At 41.5% G+C, this 20609-nt stretch overlaps 1 protein-coding gene across 1 annotated transcript; it reads right to left on the minus strand.

Moving 5' to 3' along the window:
- Nucleotides 1-3001: 3001 nt before the first annotated feature.
- On the minus strand, nt 3002-20096 carry LOC139309876 (vomeronasal type-2 receptor 26-like). The gene is made up of 8 exons (XM_070934071.1): nt 20050-20096; nt 14725-15016; nt 13164-13979; nt 9818-10045; nt 8574-8663; nt 4641-4776; nt 3312-3912; nt 3002-3260 (listed from the first exon to the last, which is right to left on the minus strand). Exons 1-8 carry the CDS (start codon nt 20094-20096, stop codon nt 3002-3004), a joined length of 2469 nt encoding a protein of 822 aa, XP_070790172.1.
- Between the last annotated feature and the right edge of the window lie 513 nt (nt 20097-20609).

Below are 20609 nucleotides of genomic sequence, written 5' to 3' on the forward strand. Positions count from 1 at the left end.
AGTTCAAGAGCACCAAGGACGCCTCAGCTATAAAATAGCATAACAGATTGATTTTAAATTAATGCTGAGTTGCACAGGAACAAAGGAGGGCGAAGAGAGCCATTATGGCTAAACTCTTGGCCTGGGAGCAGGAAGATCCAAGATCTAGTCATCACTTAGCCATGGAAGATTTTTGGGAGACCCTCTTGCTCAACTGTAAGACTGTGAGTTCTAGTCCTGTCTTGGGCCTGAAGTTAGCTGCGTGACATTGGGCCGATCATCCTCTTACAACCCCAGGAAGCAGGCAAGGACAAACCCTTTTGCAATCACCTCAAAAGAAAATAGATACAGAGTAACAGAGTTGGAAGGGACCTTGGAGGTCATCTAGTCCAACCCCCCGCCCAAGCAGGAGACCCTGTACCATTTCTGACAAGTGGCTGTCCAGCCTCTTCTTGAAAGCCTCCCGTGGTATTACCTGTACTAATTTAACCAATCATAAAACTAGAACACTGAACTTTTAAAATGAATAATAAGGGTGGGAGAGGAATGGCCCCTCTTTATGCAGAATGTTGTTTTGACTCCTGAATTAAACCAATAGTCAGAGTTAATACTCTCTGAAGCATTAACTGAATTGCAGCTAACATGCTGCGTTCAGATGTATCGGTTCAGCTTCTATAATCTGAATTCACACAGTACTCTGAATTGTCAGCTAGCCAAGTGGATTGGTTTAACACAGAGACATACACACAAATTTAGCAGGCCAATGAATGAGGACACTGGAATTTTAACTGAATTGGTTAAAGGTGTCACAGAATGTAAGACCGGAGAGAATTTATAGATCATCTAGTCAACACCTCTCCCTGATATTCGTACAAACATCACTACTATGTTTGGTATGCATTCATCAAGGTCAATACTCTGATGCTCCTTAGATAAATTGGGATTAGAGTTCCCAATCAGCATCATTCTAGGATTAGGAAGGTTGACCTAATCTATTATTTATATTTTTGTATTTTGGTTATTTTAAATTAGCTATTTTTTTTTACAGTATTATGCTTTAAAAGGCTTGTATGCTTGGATAAAGTTATCCATAAATTTAATAAATATCTGACTTGTCTTTACATCATCGGCATCAACACTTACTGATGAAAAAGGAAACGGCCATTATTTGTAAAATGCCCAGAGTCATTTAGTGAGATGGGTGGTATATAAGTGTGATGGAATACATAAATCAGGAACTGTGAGTTGTGATTCAGGGCTACGCTATGTTTGAGTGGATGGGAAATATACATATATATATAGTTTAAAAAATTACAAATTTACAAATTATTTAATTTTGAAATTGAATCAAAATCATTTAATTTTGAATTTGCTTGCAAAACATGTTGATGTTGTGTTGAGCCCAAGGCCAAACGGATGTCTTTTACACATGTTTTGTGGGTTAGTGTGTTGAGGAAAGGCAATGTTTGCATTACTACTGAAAAACGCACGTTCTTGTTTGCACACAACCCTGGATTGTGCACAAGGCCTGATCAGGATGTGACTGGAAAGTTTGCCTGACAACAGATTCTATTAGCATCTTCTTCCAGAATTTTTCATGGGAAGGGAAAGAATGCAAGGTACGCAAATGTTTTTTCCTTGCGAAGAAATGTCAGGGTTCAGCTGCTTCTTCCTGCTTTGGTCTTCTTAGGAACCGAATAGAAAATGAAATTAAATGAGTAGAATTAAAATAGGAATAGAGTAGGAATAGAACGGAACGGAACAGAACCAGAGTTGGAAGGGCCCTTGGAGGTCTTCTAGTCCAATTCCAACGTCAAGCAGGAGACCCTATACCTGTAATAGGGTATAGGTGTGCCACAGGTAGCACGCAGAGCCCTCTCTGGGCACGCAAGCTGTCGCCCAGCTCAGCTCCACTGCCCATGTGCGCGCGCCTCCTGTTGGCCATCTGATTTTCGAGTCTGGCGCTTCCCCCAGCGCCAAAACGGGCCACGGGGGTGTGGTGCCCCCCCCGTGGCCCGTTTTTGGTCCCAGGAGGTTTCTACGAAATCCTACGAAGAAGTAAGAAAATAGATATTGTACCTTTACAGCAGTGGGTCTCAACCTTCCTAATGCCGCGACCCTTTAATACAGTTCCTCATGTTGTGGTGACCCCCAACCATAAAATTATTCCTAAAACCATTGAAAATATGTGTTTTCCGATGGTCTTAGGCGACCCCTGTGAAAGGGTTGTTCGACCCCCAAAGGGGTCCCGACCCACAGGTTGAGAACCACTGCTTTACAGGGAGGATACATGAGATGTGGGTGTGGCTTACTGATGATGGCTAAAGAACTTGCTGGCTGCCAGAAAGAAAAAAGCCCGCCATCAACTAGTTTTTGTCCAGCCAATTTGTTTCTTTGGGTAAGCCTTTCTTCAGCATTTTCACACCCCAGTCCTGAGAAAGCTGCACCACAGCACAGAAAGGACAATTACACATTCAGAAAAGGATAAGCAAGAGGCTGATGACCAACCACCAGAAGAAACAGTTAAAAGAAACTGGGTTTATTTAGCCTGCAACAAGGTTGAAAGCAAATGCAGTAACTGTCTTCAAATATTTCAAGGGTTGTTACAGTTCAGTAATAATTTTCATTGTTATGCCAAAGGGCAGGACAATGGACTCAAATGTTGAGTTTGGGAGTTTTTCAGTTTTTAGTTTTTCTAAGGGTTTTAATTGGAGTATTTTAATTAACTAAAACTAATTTATTATTTTATTGTGCGATGCTTTTTATTTCTGTGAGCCGCCCCGAGTCCTTCAGGAGAAGGGCGGCATATAAATTTGATTAAATAAATAAATAATAAATAAATAAATGTTAAAAGATGAAAATTCAAAGTAAATAGTAAGAGGAAATAAATGGTTGTTAGCCAGCTCAGCATATTTGACGACTTCTTCTCTAGAGTTCTATAATGAAAACAAAACGGAATTGTTTATTTTAGCAGCATTTAAGTTTGAAGGAGTATTTCTTCTTCAGAATAAATATTTCAGATTCAGGTGCCATCTTTCCTTTTTGTGGTCAGGTGATCTTTTGTATTCAGATCAGGCCTTAGGATGATAATGTAGCACTTGGGGAAGAAGATGCAGACCAACAGACCACCGCTGGAGGCTAAGATGGAGAAGACTTGCACAGCCACCATGGACTTCCCCTTGGTGCTCTGATAGGCTGGCACAAAGGACAGCCAAACGCTGCAGAAGACCAGCATGCTGAAGGTGATCAGCTTGGCTTCATTGAAGGCCCCAGGCAGATTCCTGGCCAGGAAAGCCACCGTGAAGCAGATGGCAGCCAGGAAGCCCATGTACCCAAGGGCAACATAAAACATGGCGACAGAGCCTTCATTGCATTGCAGGGTGATCTCTCTGGGTTGGGAGTGCATGTCAGAGTCAGGAAAAGGTGGAGAGACACTGAGCCAGATGGAGCAAATGATTATCTGGACAGCAGAACAAGAAAGGATAATGGAGTTGGCAAAACTCTTCCCAAGCCATCTGTTCATCCTCTTCCCTGGCTTTGTGGCCAGGAAAGCCAGCACCACCGTGATCGTTTTGGCCAGGATGGAAGAGACAGCCACTGAGAAGATGATGCTGAAGGCTGTTTGTCGGAGGAGGCAGGTGGCTTTGCTTGGCCGCCCAATGAAGAGAAAAGTGGACAAGAAGGAAAGCAGGAGGGAAGTGAGGATGATGTAGGAAACGTCCCGGTTATTGGCTTTGACTATCGGGGTCTCCAAATATTTAATAAAGACTCCTAAAATGAACCCAGTGATTAAGGATAAGAATAAAGCAAAGGAAACCATGATAATGCCCAAAGTTTCTCTGTAATGGAAGAAGACTGTAATCTTAGGGATACATCGATCTTGATCTTCGTTTGGATAGAGATTGTTTGGACATCTGATGCATTGCTCTGAATCTGCAAAGGACAAGAATAAGAACTTATTCTTTTTGACTGGAATCCGTATTTACTCCCAGCAATACAGATTAGACAAAGACTAAAAGGACAAGTATGACAAGTATAAAAGGTGGAAAGAGGGGCAAATAACTAAGGCAGAATATCAGCAAATAGCCCGAGCCTGTAAAAATGAAGTGAGGAAAGCTAAGGCTCACACCTAGAAGCAAACCAAGTAATAACCAAAAGCCAACATGAGTTTGTCAAAAACAAATCATGCCAGACTAATATTGCATTCTTTGACAAAGTGACAAAATGAGTGGACCAGAGGAATGCTGTCGATATAATTTACTTGGACTTCAATAAAGCATTTGATAAAGTAGACCATAATCTACTACTAGATAAAGTAGAAAAATGTGGGTTAGACAGCATCACCACCAGATGGATTCGTATCTGGCTGACCAACTGCACTCAACGTGTAGTCCTCAATGGAACTGCATCTGCATGGAGGGAAGTACGCAGTGGAGTACCCCAGGACTCTGTTTTAGGCCCAGTGCTCTTTAACATCTTCATCAATGACTTGGACGAGGGGATAGATGGGGAGCTCATCAAATTTTCAGATGACACCAAGCTGGCAGGAATAGCCAACACTCCAGGAGATAGGCTCAAGATACAGAAGTATCTTGACAGACTTGAATATTGGGCGCTATCTAACAAAATGAAATTCAACAGTGAAAAAAGCAAGGTTCTACATTTAGGCAAGAAAAACAAAATGCATGACTTCCGGTGGCTCCGCGTTCCCCGAATGGAGAACTTCAGGAGCTCCAGCCCCGTGATTCCATTTGCCGTTAGAGCAGCGAAAATCAGCTGTTCTAGCGGCTCGAAACTCTCCCCCAGGGAAAATGGGGGAGAGAAGAGCAGAAGGGTCTGGGTAGAGCTCCCCTAGACCCCCAGGCTTTTTTTTTAAGCCTGGGGTTTGCAGGGTGAGAGCTCCCTGAAAGCCCTTCAGTGCTCTGGATCCGGGACGATTCTGCTTTATGCAGAACAAAGGGTCGTGACCACACCAGCAGAGCAATTTTAAGGATTGTGAGAAAATTTGAACCTGGATGCTGGCAGAGCAAAATCAGGAGAACAGAAAATGCAAGTATTAAACTTTAACTCCGTTGAAAAGAAAAGGAAGAAAGATGGCGCTTAAGGGCGTTTTCACTTACTAGTGAAAGTGATCGTTAAAGCTGCAACATTGTAAAAGCTACTGGATTACGTGGCAAGAAAAAGATTTAAAGTGTTAGTGGATTGAAAAAGACTATGGTGCTGACTCTAACTACTTTATACTTCTAAATTGTGTGGAAAATTATTGCACTTATTGACCTGATAGCTGAATAAATTTAAACTGGAAATTGAAATATGGCTGACATCAACGATGGAGGATCATTATTATATGAGCCAGCAAATTCACAAGTTGTGACTGTAGAGGTTTTACAAGAACTCTTAAATTTTTATACTTCTGTTATATTAGAATCAATTGAAAGAACTATTCAAAATTATAATCTGGAGAACAACAATGTTTTGCTGGCTGGAAAAGGGGAAGGAAATCAACTTATTTCGATTTTGGAGCAGGGAAAAGAAGATGTCAGGATCACGATGGAAGTTAGCACACTGACAGAGGTTTTGGCAGAAGCTTCAATGCAGTTAACTGAAAAGCAGCAAATAGACTTTTTCCCGCAGACTGTTTCAAGGAAGGAAGTGACTGATTATATAAGCAGGAAGAGTCGAAATGGAGGTTATGGATTGAAGGAGATAACTTTTAGAAGAGAACAATTTCCAAAGATGCATCAGCCTCAAATCTATACTCAAAAATTTTCGAAAATAAAAGCAGGGGGAGGAGCAATGTTGAAGAAAGGAGCAATGCTGAAGAAGAAAGAATTATCGAAGAAAAAGGACTGGAAAAAATACAGAAAGAAGGGAAGAACTGAAGATTGCTTTTTTGGGGGGAGTATTTTGGCAATAGGTTGAGAAGCTTAATTAAATTTGTATTTTTAAAATTTATTCTAAGAGTTATCGAGGTAAAAATGATAGCTTTTTAAGAGCTATCGAGGTATTAAAATGGCTAATTAAAAATTTGAGGGATACCTTTCTGAAGGGTTTGAAATTTATATTATGAGAAATGACTTAATGTCTTATTGATGTATTAAAAGATTTTTAAAATGTTTAACATAAGATTATAGTATTTTAAGAAGGTATATGAGATAAAATGTTTAAAGTTTTAAAATGTATAATTTTATGAAGGATTAAAGAGGATAAATGTCTAATTTAGAATTTTATTAGAGAGCAATGTTGATTGAGGAAGAAGGACTGGAAAAAAGATAGAAATAGTTAATTAAAAATTTAAGGGATAGTTTCCTGAAGGTTTTGAAATTTATATTTTGAGAAATGAATTAAGAAGGTCTTATTGATGCATTAAGAGGTTTTTAAAATGTTTAATATAAGATTATACTATTTTAAAAGGTGTAGGTGATAAAATGTTTAAAGTTTTAAAATGTTTAATTTAGAATTTTTAATGCTGAATAGTTAGAAATTGATAATTGGTTTATGAAGGAATAAAGAGGATAAATGTTTAATTTAGAATCTTATTAGGGAGCAATGTTGAAAAAGAAAGGTGTTTGAGGGATGAAAATGAAACTTATCAGTGTTTGTTAAAGTTTGTAATATTGTTAAAGTTATTGGATTACATACCAAGAAAAAGGCTTTTATATTCAGGAAGAAAGAATTTAACCCAATTGATTTTGAGAATTTACAAAAGGGAGGTTGATGAATTTGTAAAAGAGGAGTTAAAGAGTGTGAGGGAGTTTTAAACTTTGTAGTAGGTTAGTATATTTTAGCTTTTGCTTGTTAAATGTTATACCCTGTTTTTGCTCTGGGAAGTCGGGGTGGGGGTGGGGAGGGGGGAGGGCTGGGTTGGGATAAAATTGTTGAATAGATAAAGGTATAAATATAAAAGTAAATGTGGGGAAAATGTTACAACAAATGAAATGATAATATCAAGATATGATAAGTATTGGAGGAGTAAGAGGAAAAAATATGTATTCAGATGATACACTGATTGATTGATTATATATTGTATGTATGCTTGTTTATAAAATAAAAACTTTTCAATAAAAAAAAAGAAAACCAAAATGCATAGGTACCGTATATGTGGTACCTTGTTTAATAGTAGTAACTGTGAGAGGGATCTTGGAGTCCTAGTGGACAACCATTTAGATAAGAGCCAGCCGTGTGCAGCAGCTGCCAAAAAAGCCAACACAGTTCTGGGCTGCATAAACAGAGGGATAAAATCAAGATCACGTGAAGTGTTAATACCACTTTATAATGCCTCGGTAAGGCCACACTTGGAATATTGCATTCAGTTTTGGTCGCCACGGTGTAAAAAAAGATGTTGAGACTCTAGAAAGAGTGCAGAGAAGAGCAACAAAGAGGATTAGGGGACTGGAGGCTAAAGCATATGAAGAACGGTTGCAGGGACTGGGTATGTCTAGTTTGATGAAGAGAAGGACTAGGGGAGACATGATAGCAGTGTTCCAATATCTCAGGGGCTGCCACAAAGAAGAGAGAATCAAACTATTCTTCAAAGCACCTGAGGGTAGAACAAGAAGCAATGGGTGGAAACTAATCAAGGAGAGAAGCAATTTAGAACTAAGGAGAAATTTCCTGACAGTTAGAACAATTAATAAGTGGAACAATTCGCCTGCGAAGTTGTGAATGCTCCAATACTGGAAATTTTTAAGAAAATGTTGGATAACCATTTGTCTGAAGTGGTGTAGGGTTTCCTGCCTGGGCAGGGGGTTGGACTAGAAGACCTCCAAGGTCCCTTCCAACTCTCTTATTCTATTTTATTCTAAAACAGATTAGAGCTCCACATGGAAAAAGAGATGCCAGATGACTAAACTAGCTTTAGAAAAAAACTAAGGAGGCCTCAGGCACAACCTGTCCCCAATTATTTATGCTGTTCTTTCATCAGTCCCCAGGAAGTTTAAGACCACTTCACATGTTCATCAGGGATGCCACACTTAATGACTTTTAGGGGATTTAGGAATTGGAACATTTTTTTAAAAAAAATTGATTTATATGCTGCCCTTCTCCGGAGACTCAGGGCGGCTTACAATCCATTAAGCAATAGCCTTCATACTTTTGTATATTTTTTTACAAAAATATACAAATACAGCTTATTGCCCCCACAAACTGGGTCCTCAATTTACCTACCTTAAAAAGGATGGAAGGCTGAGTCAACCTTGACCCTGGCAAGATTCGAACTTACTAATTGCAGACATTGCAGACAGCTGGAGCTGAATTACAATGCATTAGTCTGCTGAGCTATCCAGGCTCACTTACATCCCCATGACTCTCTGCCTACTTGTTAAGCAGGAATACTTGACCTGGCCTGGAACAAACAAAGAGGCAGAGTCCAATTCTTGCTGAGTCACAAGTTTTATTCAGATCTGGATAAAGCTGAGTCCTAATATGAGCCTATTCAGATTAGGTGATAAATGAAACCACACCGGAAGACAAATATGGGGTCCCTCTAACCAACTTGCTCACACCGAAGAAGCTACTTGGACAAGCAGTGAAATGTTTCAAAGCGACAAGAAAAGAAGTCCAGTTGCCCCGACTCAACTTCCAGACAGGTCTACCTGGATAGACTGAGAATCTTCATCAACAACTTTGCACAGTGACTTCATCTCCATACTCCATGTTCTCATGATGTTATACTTGGGGCCACACTTTCATACAAGCACCATTTGGGCACAGAAATGAGGATGCAGAGATGGGTAATAGGATTGACTGAAACCCCACTTCTCTAGAATTCCCACCTTCCTGAATGGAGATGGTCCCATCTGCACAAAGAACACACTTGTAGCAGCAGACTGGATCTCCTTCTGGAACTAGCTTGACCCATCCGGGATAGCAACTTTCAACACACCTGGAAGGGGGCATGGACTAAATAGATAAAAAGAGATATTAATGAATGGGTCTTGGGGTTCTGCATCTAAGGAAAGGAAACTAAACTTGGTTTAACTAAAAATCGGTATTCAATGCTAACTCTTCAAATGGAATAACTGCCGATGGCTTCTCAATTAATCTCCTCTCTCCATTATTCCCCTTTGGGTTCCTCTTGGTTGATTTTTAAGCTCCATGTTAGGGCAAGAACCAGTGTGGGGTAGTGGTTAAAGCATCTGCATTTAAACCAGGAGACCATGAGATCCAAGATCCCTCTTTAAGCACAAATCCAGTTGGGTGACCTTAGGCCAGTTCCTCTCTCTCAGCCCTAGGAAGAAGGCAATGGCAAGCCACTTTTGAAAGTCTTGCCAAGAAAACTGCAGGGACTTCTCCAGGAGTCAACACTGACTCGTAGGCACAAAACAGACAAACAAACCAAAAACTTGGGCAAAACTTCTAAAACGAATCTCAAAAGGTTCTGAATGATCAATGCTGGCAGAACATGAGACCTTATTTGTAATGTACAGTGAATAATTGAAAAAGGAAGGAAGGAAGGAAGGAAGGAAGGAAGGAAGGAAGGAAGGAAGGAAGGAAGGAAGGGAGGAGAGGAGAGGAGAGGAGAGGAGAGGAGAAGAGAAGAGAAGAGAAGAGAAGAGAAGAGAAGAGAAGAGAAGAGAAGAGAAGAGAAGAGAAGAGAAGAGAAGAGAAGAGAAGAGAAGAGAAGAGAAGAGAAGAGAAGAATAAAAAATAAGGAACACTGTAACAACAGGACAATTCTTAGATTAAAGAAACCAGCAGTCAAGAAATATATCACCGTTGGTAAGGTAGCAATGAAGGAATTGGAAAAGATATTCAGATACTGTGTTGTGTTGTCCTACAATCCACTGCCAGAATGCTGCTGGCAATGATGGGGTATGAGTAGAAGTGATGTTCTCACCTGGTTCAGCCATTTTGGCCACACGATGGCATCCTCCTTGATAATCAACTTGGACTCCAAGGATCCCTGTCTCTCTACGCTCCCAAAGACGACTTGATTGACAGATTTATTGGGAAACTTCACCCAGTAGATAATGTCCAAGTCAGCTATCAGCTCTCCGTCCTTACTTAGGTATACACTCTCTATGGAGTTGTTGTAAAATTGAGAATTTTGTAGAAAAGGATGTAGCTAGAATGACAAATTTTAGAAGGTATGTTCCACCATTTCTTTGATATTAGTGTAACTCTTGTCCCGCAGTGTGTTGTCCCACAGTGAGTTAGCCATGCCAGGTCGTCCAGAGGTGGTATTCAGCCAGTCCTGACCGGTTTTGGTAAACCAGTAATGGAAATTTTGAGGAGTTCAGAGAATTGGCAAATACTACCTCTGGATGACTTGGCATGGCTGGTGCCACCCCCACTCCTCCGATCTATTCACTGCCTCCTGAGTCCCAGCTGATCAGCTAAGTCTTCTTTTTTTGCCCTGCACAGGAGAACGGAGATGGAAAGCAGGTTAGTGGGGTGGGGAGGGAATGGGGATTTTGCAGTTACCTTCCCTAGGAGTGGGGAGGGAATGGGGATTTTGCAGTAACCTTCCCCAGGAGTGGGGAGGGAATGGGGATTTTGTAGTATACTTCCCCCAGGGGTGGGGAAGGAATGGGGATTTTGTAGTATACTTCCCCCAGGAGTGGGGAAGGAATGGGGATTTTGCAGTATTGTTCTGTCCCCCGTCCTCACACAGACAAATGCAGTATCAAACACGCCTGCCAATAATTTATTGTATAAACAGACCAGAATTCCTGGCAGACGAGAGTTCTGGCAGCTAACTGTAAAACGCCTGCCAAGTCCAATTAGTACTCCCAAAAGTACTAATTGGATAGCTCTGCAGACTAAGCACTGTAATTTAACACCAGCTGTCTGCAATTAAAGTAAGTTCGAATCTTGCCAGGCTCAATGCGGCCGTGCGGGTGGTTATGGGCGCAACCCGTTGTGCCCACGCGACACCTCTCCTGCGTGACCTGCACTGGCTCCCAGTGGTCTTCCGCGTGCGATTCAAGGTGTTGGTCACCACCTTTAAAGCGCTCCATGGCACAGGACCCGGCTACCTTCGAGACCGACTTCTGCCACCAATAGCCTCCCACTGGCCAGTTCGCTCCCACAGAGAGGGTCTCCTCAGGGTGCCATCGGCCAAGTTATGTCGGCTGGCGACACCCAGGGGGAGGGCCTTCTCTGTGGGAGCCCCAGCCCTGTGGAACGAACTGCCCCCAGAAATACGTAAGATCTCCGACCTCCGGGTGTTTCGTTGTGCACTCAAAACCCTGTTGTTCCGCCAGGCTGGTCTATCAACATAACAATTTTAAATTGGGTTTTAAATTTCTGGGGTTTTAAATTTGAGCCGAATTCATTTAATAATTTTAAACTATTTTAACTGATGTTGTCTTGTGTTTTAATAGGCTGTACACCACCCTGAGTCCTTTGGGAGAAGGGCGGTATAGAAATAAAATTATTCTTATTCTTATTCAAGGTTGACTCAGCCTTCCATCCTTTCTAAGGTAGGTAAATTGAGGACCCAGTTTGTGGGAGCAATAAGCTGACTTTGTATAAAATATACAAAACTATGAAGGCTATTGCTTAACGCACTGTAAGCTGCCCTGAGTCTCCGGAGAAGGGCGGCATATAAATCAAATTTAAAAAAAAAAAAAAAGCAGGAGAGGCCTTATCTGCAGTCCGTTTCCAGAGCGACAAATTATCCACAAGAGTTTAGTCCAAAATATATCTGAGCCGAAGTGTAGGATTCACGATGTGACTCTTTAGAGTTTAAACTTTTGTCTGTCACAAAGCCTGCCGAGCAATCACGCCCCCTTTTATCCTTGTGGGGTGTGGCTCAGTGACTCAGCTCAATCCCTGACCTTCCCATGCCTCTTCCTTTGCTGCGCACGCTTCTCCCTCTGACAAGCCAGGATTCATCATTATCACTCTCTATCAATGGGTGCTCCGAAATGCCTTCCTCCTGGCCCATCCCAGGCTGTTCCTCCTGGCCTTCGGATGGAACCTGAGGCATTGCCAGAGAGGAGGGTCCTGGAGAGGGAGGCCTTGTCAGTTCCTCCCACTCACCTTCAGAGTCCTCTTCCTCCATGAGGACAGGCTCGGGAGTCGGAGTCACAACAAGTATCCTTCCCCTGGAGAGGGGTGGGAATGGGGATTTTGCAGTATCCTTCCCCTGCCATGCCCACCAAGCCATGCCCACAGAACCGTTAGTAAAAATTGTTGAATCCTACCACTGAAGTTGTCCTAGACCCCACAAAGGACAGGTGGCACTTGGCACTTGGCAAAATGTGTCATGGTGAAGACCAGAAGGTGCCAACAAGCCATTTCTTAAGGGAGCAAGAAGGCTCAGAGCAAGCCAGTGAAAATCATGTATATTCTTCTCAAATACCCTGGTTTTTCAGGGTAAACAGCAAAGCGTCCTTGGTGCTCTCTGAGTTTGGTTATTTTCTTGCTGATGTTTCATTACCCAAACTAGTAACATCCTCAGTGCTAATCTGCCAGTGATGTTACCTAGTTTGGATAATGAAATGTCTGCAAGAAAATAACCAAGCTCAGAGAGCACCAAGGACCTTTCATTTCCATGAGCTGTGGTGGCGCAGTGGTTAGAGTGCTATACTGCAGGCTACCTCTGCTGACTGCTGGTTGCCTGCAATTTGGCAGTTCAAATCTCACCAGGCTCAAGGTTGACTCAGGCTTCCCTCTTTCCGAGGTCGGTAAAATGAGGACCCAGATTGTTGGGGGCAATAGGCTGATTCTGTAAACTGCTTAGAGAGGGCTGTAAAGCACTGTGAAGCGGTATATAAGTCTAAGTGCTACTGCTATTTCAACCCTGAGCTACAAATATAGTATAGCCTTTATTGTCATTGTACATCATGTATACAACAAAATTGGTTATTTTGTTATCAATATTTTCCTTTATTGCAAACAACAAAGCATTTCACCTTCCACTATTTGCAAAGTGATGATTACATTAGATCAGGAGTCAGCAACCTGAGGCTCTGGAGCCACATGTGGCTCTTTCATCCCTCTGCTGCGGCTCCCTGTCACCGGTCAGCTCCCCAATTTGATAAGGCTTTCGGTTAGGACAGGTAGAGGAAGAAGGATACCATATTAGGAGGAGACTCTATGGTGGGGGAACTGGACTTCTGATTGGCTCCAGAATTGAATGGGGGGCTTCCGGTTAGGACCTTTGTGGCTCTTTGAGTGTTTAAGGTTGCCGACCCGGGCATTAGATAGAGAAATCAGAGATGAAAACAAAATACCTGCCAAGGCTGCAGCGTTTGAATTCCCGACTCCTTCCCACTTTTCCTCCTCCTCCACTTGGATCTGGAGGCATAGGCAGCGTTTAAGGCATGGGCCACTGCCCAGATGGTGTGGTAGAGGCGGTAGCCATTGAGGGAAAGCACCCTTTCAATCTGCTCCTGGGGCAAAGACCTCAGCTTCTCTCTCTCTCTGCATCTGATCCAGCCATTCACGGACAAGACATGTTTTGAATACGAACACCGAAACGATCGATAAACATACCAGTCCATTGAAGCAAAGAAGAGAGCCATGTCATCATATTTTATCTTATTTTTGGTCTGGATGTAGAAAGAAAAAAAGCCGTAGGTGTACTGGAAAGACAGAGAAGAATACTTCAAGTCAAGGATGATATTCCTCATTGCTGTAATGATCCAGATTTCCCCTTGTTTAGGCTTTATTTCCTCCTCAAAGAGATTTTCTATAAGACATATTGTAAAGAAGCCAGACTGTGTCTCCACCAAGAAAATATATACATTGATTTGTTTCCACTTGAGAAAGATATCAGAAGGGATATCCGCTTTGTACCGATTTATCCCTGAGAGAGTTAGTGAGAAAAGGACACAAATGCCATTCGTTTCCAGGAGTGGCGTCAACGTTTTCAGAAACACCTCTCCCTTGTCTGTGTCTGGAGCAACGAGGCCGGTGGAGGTCCACCTGAAATAAAGGAGGAGTTTGACCATCCCTAAATATTGGATTCCTTCTTCAGGCACCATCCGGTAAAAAAACGGGAACATGTCTTTATTGCTCAACACTTGAGAAACAAAAGCATAAGATATCTGGAATGAAAAGAAGGGATTAAATGAAAAGAAGGGGTTGTAGATGAGTCACGTTAAACCTGTAAAAACACCCTAGCAACATAAGTCCATACAAATGACAAAATTACAGCAGTGGTGGGATTCAGCCGGTTCTGTCCGGATCGCGCAAACCGGTAGCAGCGACTACGGGAGGCTCTGCCCACCTGCCCGGATGTAATGCACAACTACTGCGCATTAAAAGACATTCGCATGCACAGAGGTGGCACATTTACGAACCGGTAGGGAAGATAAGTGAATCCCACCTCTGAATTACAGGCAGTCTTCAACTTACAACCAGAGATGGGTTTCAGCAGGTTCTGACCAGTTCTGGAGAACCGGTAGCGGAAATTTTGAGTAGTTCGATGAACCGGTAATAAAAATTCTCACTGGTCCACCCCCATCTATTCTCTGCCTCCCAAGTCCCAGCTGATCAGGAGGAAATGGGGATTTTGCAGTAATCTTCCCCTGGAGTGGGGTGGGAATGGAGATTTTACAGTATCCTTCTCCTGCCATGCCCACCAAGCCACGCCCAGCAAGCCATGCCACGCCTAGCAAGCCACACCCACAGAACTGGTAGTAAAAAAAAATTGAAACCCACCACTGCTTACAACCTTAATGGATCCTTGTAACTTTCTAACTGCACACTATTACATTGTTTGCTACGCATTGAGTTTTCAGATGGAATTTTAAGGGAGAAATGGATAGTTTTCAGTTTTCCCAGCTTTACCTGTGGGATTTTGTAGATGCCTAAGAGGGTCGAAATCTGGATGGAGATGTCAGAGTCTGTCTCATCAAGAACAACCAACAGATTCTCCTCGCCTCCACACATATAATTTGGAATATTGGCTTGTCCAAAAGAAAGAAGGTCAAGCAAGGCTTCAGAAGTCATTTCTTCGCTGCAATAAATATCATGGAGGTTGTAGCCCAAAGTGATATTCGATAAGATACTTGGATTCTGGTTGATCTCTTGGATGGTGAACATGAAGGAAAGGAGATGCCATATATTTCTTGCTTCTGCCCTGCAAAAAGAAATAGGATTACACTATCATACTCCATTTAGCTTCTGTGTCATAATATATTCTCTGCTTCTGGGAGTTTCCAGTGAAATCTATGGCAGACTAGACATTTTTGAAGGAAGAGGAACATCATTGCAATGATAAGAGCCTTGGTAGTACAGGGGTTTAAGGCACCCTGTTATTAAGCTTATTAAGACCAGCTGCCTGCAATTACTGCAGGGTTCGAATCTCGCCAAGGCTCAAGGTTGACTCAGCCTTCCATCCTTTCTAAGGTAGGTGAAATGAGGACCCAGTTGTGGGGGCAATAAGCTGACTTTGTATAAATATATACAAAAAGGATGAAGGCTATTGCTGAGCACATTGTAAGCCTCCCTGAGTCTTCGGAGAAGGGCGGCATATAAATCAAATTAAAAAAAAAAAATGGAGATGGGAGCTCTGAGTGCTAATACTAGCCCCTGAAATCTCTCCAAATAAAAGAGCGATCAGAAGATAACTCCCTTGTTCTCCGCACAGCTGCTCCCCATAAATAAATGACAGGAATGAATGAATGTTGAGTGGCTAGGAAGCAAAGGATTCGCTCACATGGATAAAATTTAGCCTATATGGCAGTGGTGGGTTCAAAATTTTTTACTACCGGTTCTGTGGGTGTGGCTTTGTGGGCATTGCATGGTTTTGTGGGCGTGGCTTTGTGGGCACGGCAGGGGAAGGATACTGTAAAATCTCCATTTCCTCCCAATCAGCTGGGACTTGGGAGGCAGAGAATAGATGGGGGCAGGGCCAGTCAGAATTTTTACTACCAGTTCTCTGAACTACTCAAAATTTCCGCTACCGGTTCTCCAGAACTGGTCAGAACCTGCTGAAACCTACCTCTGCTATATGGACATTAAGTACTGCTAAACTTTATTTCTAATGACAATAATTTTACAAGAATTTATTCATGAAGTCCATTAAAAAGAGACTTACTGTACAATTTAAGAGCTTTTGCAGATGATTTGGGGCTGGTTTTGGATGATCCATTAAAGGGAATCAGGGTGCTAATGGGAAAACTAAAATAATTTGGTCTATTAGCAGGTTTCACAACCAAACAGAAACAGAAGGTAAAACAGAACGAATGAATGAAACAGGTTTTAAGATTGAGAAGAAGATAAAATACTTTGGTATTAAATAACAACTATGAATCATATGTTATTTCAAAGTAACTACATAAAGATGTGAAACAAAGTTAAAAAAAGATATTTTAGGATGGGAGAAAATACATTTGTCATTGTTGCTGAAAATTATTTTTATTTCAGACAGTATCTGTTTTGACAACTGATGTATCATTCAAACATGGCAGAAAGATACATCTACATTTGTGTAGTAGGGAGAAAAAATATGAGTTAAATATAAGGGGTTACAGAATGTGAAAGAAAGGGGAGGACTGGGGTTACTTGATCTGAAATTATACTTCATTGCTTGTTTAATTTGAATGAAAAGGTGAATGTTCATGAGAAATAAAAGGACATGATTTAAGATTTGGGTGGCATGGACATTTATGTACAACAAAGATAAGATTAATGCATATTTTAAAAGCCATTTTGTTAGATATGCCATATCAAGAATATAGAATTGATAGAAACCTAGGTTGTGACTGAAAATACATTTAGGACACAAGATGAATTGTATAAAAGAGAAATGATAAGTAAAGACAAATGGCTAACTTACGGTAATATACTAAAATTTTGTCAAGGGAAAAATTGTAAAAATTAATATACATTTGTAGGAAGAAAAATCCAGTCTGGTTCCAAGATGGGAGAAAGACATTGGAAATAAAATAGAGGTTGGTGGGTTGGAAAGAAGTTCTCTGTTTATTTCCAGAAACTTCAGTGACAGCAGCATGTTTCTGGGGTTGCTGACAAAATGGCTGAGTGAGTAGATGGATCTTTATAGGGTTCTGGGGTTTTGTGATTGAGATGCTCCAGGGGGTGGTGCAATGTAGTGAGCCTTGTGCCTTTTACTATTTCAATGTGGTGGGTTAATCCTATTATGTCCTAAAGGTCTGTAAATTGTAACCTGTCCTTACAATTTGGGTGGGAGAATGTAAATTCTTAATCCCTTAGAATTCTTAATTCTTAGTCAGCTCAGACTGGACAATTTATGACTGAATGCATTTTGTTTATAAATAAGAGGATACAAACATCTGCATTCCTAAAGCTCAGCCTCTCCAAGCTTCTTAGTTTGAAGCTGTTTTCCCTCAGCAGGAAGACGAGGGCTGCTTTCTGCCTTTGTTAAGATTTTTTCTCCATTTCCCTTTTGGGGAAATATTCTATCCTGCCTCTTTTTAATATTAAGAATAAAGAATATTTTAATCTGGGGAGGGGGGGCTTCCTACACTTTTGAATCCAATCCCCTCTGCTTTTAGCCCTTCCATTAACTCTTTCCTGAATGTCTAAGCACTCCTTAGATATTTTGATTAAAGCTAAAAAAAGAAAAAAAAGAAGGGTGTTTGTACTACAAACTACTCTCCTAACCATAATGAGCCATGTTTCTCTTTGTAGGGTCAGATTGGGACGATATATGGATGATGTTGTCATGGAGATTATTTAGCAATCTTAGCAGTAGGGAAGTTACCTTCTGATAGGTACAAAAAAAGCTGTGATGCAAACTGAAGAGTTGCATCAGTTGAACTCATTGGACTTGCTGCCTCCAAAATTTGTCACTTCCAGGAAATAAGAACATTGACAAACTTACAAACAGAACTCAAATACAGGCTATAAGAGAGTCGGGGAGCTTTAATCATGCCTTCAGAATTGGTTACGTGCTATATTATGCCCATGGCATTCCAATTCAGAGTTATTTCAGAGTTCAGGAAGAACACTAATGCTGCTGTAGTGCATTGTAAAACTCTAAATATATAGATCATCAAAGTCTTTCCCGGAGATTTAAGAAGCAGCCATGAGTGCAGGGAGTCCCTAGTAGAAGTTGGATAATTGATATTGATGAAATCAGGAGTGAATGAGCTAGAGGCAATTCCACCCCCTCCTTTGGACTCACTGGAAGTATCCTTGGGTAGAGGGAGACACATTGAAATGGTGAAATGGACGCAGAATGATATTTTCAGAAGCAATCCCACCAAGGATATAGTCTGCTGACTTGAAATCATGCACACGCTGTGTTATACCCCCTTCCAAAGTCAAGGAGCATTTGGTCTTCCACATCCCACAGGTTATCCGTAGTAGAAGCAGCAGAAGCAGGGTAAACACCAGCAACATTTCTGATGAGGATTAGAAGAATTTTCTGGCTTCACAACTGATTAGGACCATGAGGAGAAGCTCTCCAAGACCTCTTGAGCCTTTGATTCCTTTCCAGAGAGGATAGGAGTGGAGAAACCTTAAGTCTTCTTCCCCTGAGTTGGACCTTGGTCAAAATCCAGCATTAGTAGACAAGAGGAATCAGTCTATGCAGCCTTGGATGGAAAACATCACCTGCTCTTGTTGATGCTCAACTTAAAGATGATCTTGGCAAAGGTCCCTGGGGTTCTTTTTAAGAAGAGAAAATGACGGTGATTTTGATAATCATAAGGCAAAGAACACCAATCCTGACGACAGGCTCGATTTTCTCTGTGACAGCAATGCAGGGCCAGAGAAAACATGTTGACCAAAGGATCCAGCTGCAGTTCCTCCCCCTGGGATGATTCACACTCCAAACTTAGATAAAACTTTTTAATGTAGAAAAGTCATGATAAGTTTTAGAAGTGTCTTTCTCAACTTTGACAACTGTAAGGATGGATGGATAGATGATAGATAGAGAGATAGATAGATAGAGAGATAGATAGATAGATAGATAGATAGATAGATAGATAGATAGATAGATAGATAGAGATGGACAGAGAGATAGACATAGATATAGAGAGATAGATAAATATAAATATAAATATAGATATAGATTAGATAATAAAGATTAGACAGATATAGATCAATGTATAGATATAAATTAGATGAGAAAGGGGGGGAGAGAGATAGATTAGATAAATATAGATATATAGATAGAGGTAGAGATAAAGAAAGAGATACAGAAAGGGAGAGTGATAAAGAGATGATAGAGATAGAAAGATAGAGATAGAGAGATAGAGATAGAGAGATAAAGAGTGATATAGATATAAATACCATAGATATAGATATTGATTGATTGATTGATTGATTGATTGATTGATTGATTGATTGATTCAATTTGTATACCGCCCTTCTCCCGGTGGACTCAGGGTGGTGCACAGCCAGAACTAAGACACATACCAATACAAAATTTAAAATTATTAAAAGAATTACATAACTTTGGCCCAAATTTAAAACAATTCAAATTAAAACCCATTGACAATTTAAAAGCTAAAAAACTAAAAAAGACTAAAGAAGGGTGGGGGTCACGCCAGCCCTGCTTGATGGAAAAGAAAAGTTTTCAGGGCACGTCGAAAGACCCGGAGATCCGATATCCTTCGTATCTCCGGGGCAAATCGTTCCAGAGGGCAGGAGCTGCCACAGAGAAGGCTCTCCCCCTGGGGGTCACCAGCCGACATTGCCTGGCCGACGGCACCCTGAGGAGTCCCTCTCTGTGGGAGCATACTGGTCGGTGGGAGGCTATCGGCGGCAGAAGGCGGTCCCACAAGTACCCAGGTCCTATGCCATGGAGCGCTTTAAAGGTGGTAACCAACACCTTGAAGCGCACCCGGAAGACCACTGGAAGCCAATGCAGCTCACGCAGGAGAGGTGTCACATGGGAGCGCCCCCTCACTCCCATAATCCCCCGCGCGGCCGCATTCTGCACCAGTTGGAGCCTCCGGGTGCTCCTCAAGGGGAGCCCCATGTAGAGAGCATTGCAGTAGTCCAGGCGGGAAGTGACGAGTGCCTGAGTGACTGTGCGTAAGGAGTCCCGATCCAGAAAGGGACGCAACTGGCGAATCAGGCGGACCTGATAAAAAGCCCCCCTGGCCACGGCTGTCATATGCTCTTCTAAAGACAGCCGTGCATCCAAGAGCCAGAAATAGATCTATATAAGTCTCTCACCTGGCAGCAAGAATTTGCTGGCTGCCAGAAAGAAAAAAGCCCGCCATCAACTAGTTTTTGTCCAGCCAATTTGTTTCTTTGGGTAAGCCTTTCTTCAGCATTTTCACACCCCAGTCCTGAGAAAGCTGCACCACAGCACAGAAAGGACAATTACACATTCAGAAAAGGATAAGCAAGAGGCTGATGACCAACCACCAGAAGAAACAGTTAAAAGAAACTGGGTTTATTTAGCCTGCAACAAGGTTGAAAGCAAATGCAGTAACTGTCTTCAAATATTTCAAGGGTTGTTACAGTTCAGTAATAATTTTCATTGTTATGCCAAAGGGCAGGACAATGGACTCAAATGTTGAGTTTGGGAGTTTTTCAGTTTTTAGTTTTTCTAAGGGTTTTAATTGGAGTATTTTAATTAACTAAAACTAATTTATTATTTTATTGTGCGATGCTTTTTATTTCTGTGAGCCGCCCCGAGTCCTTCAGGAGAAGGGCGGCATATAAATTTGATTAAATAAATAAATAATAAATAAATAAATGTTAAAAGATGAAAATTCAAAGTAAATAGT

Source organism: Pituophis catenifer, unplaced genomic scaffold, assembly GCF_029215685.1.
Source record: "Pituophis catenifer annectens isolate HBS135680 unplaced genomic scaffold, rPitCat1.0.hap2 SCAF_2, whole genome shotgun sequence".
NCBI lineage: Eukaryota > Metazoa > Chordata > Lepidosauria > Squamata > Colubridae > Pituophis > Pituophis catenifer.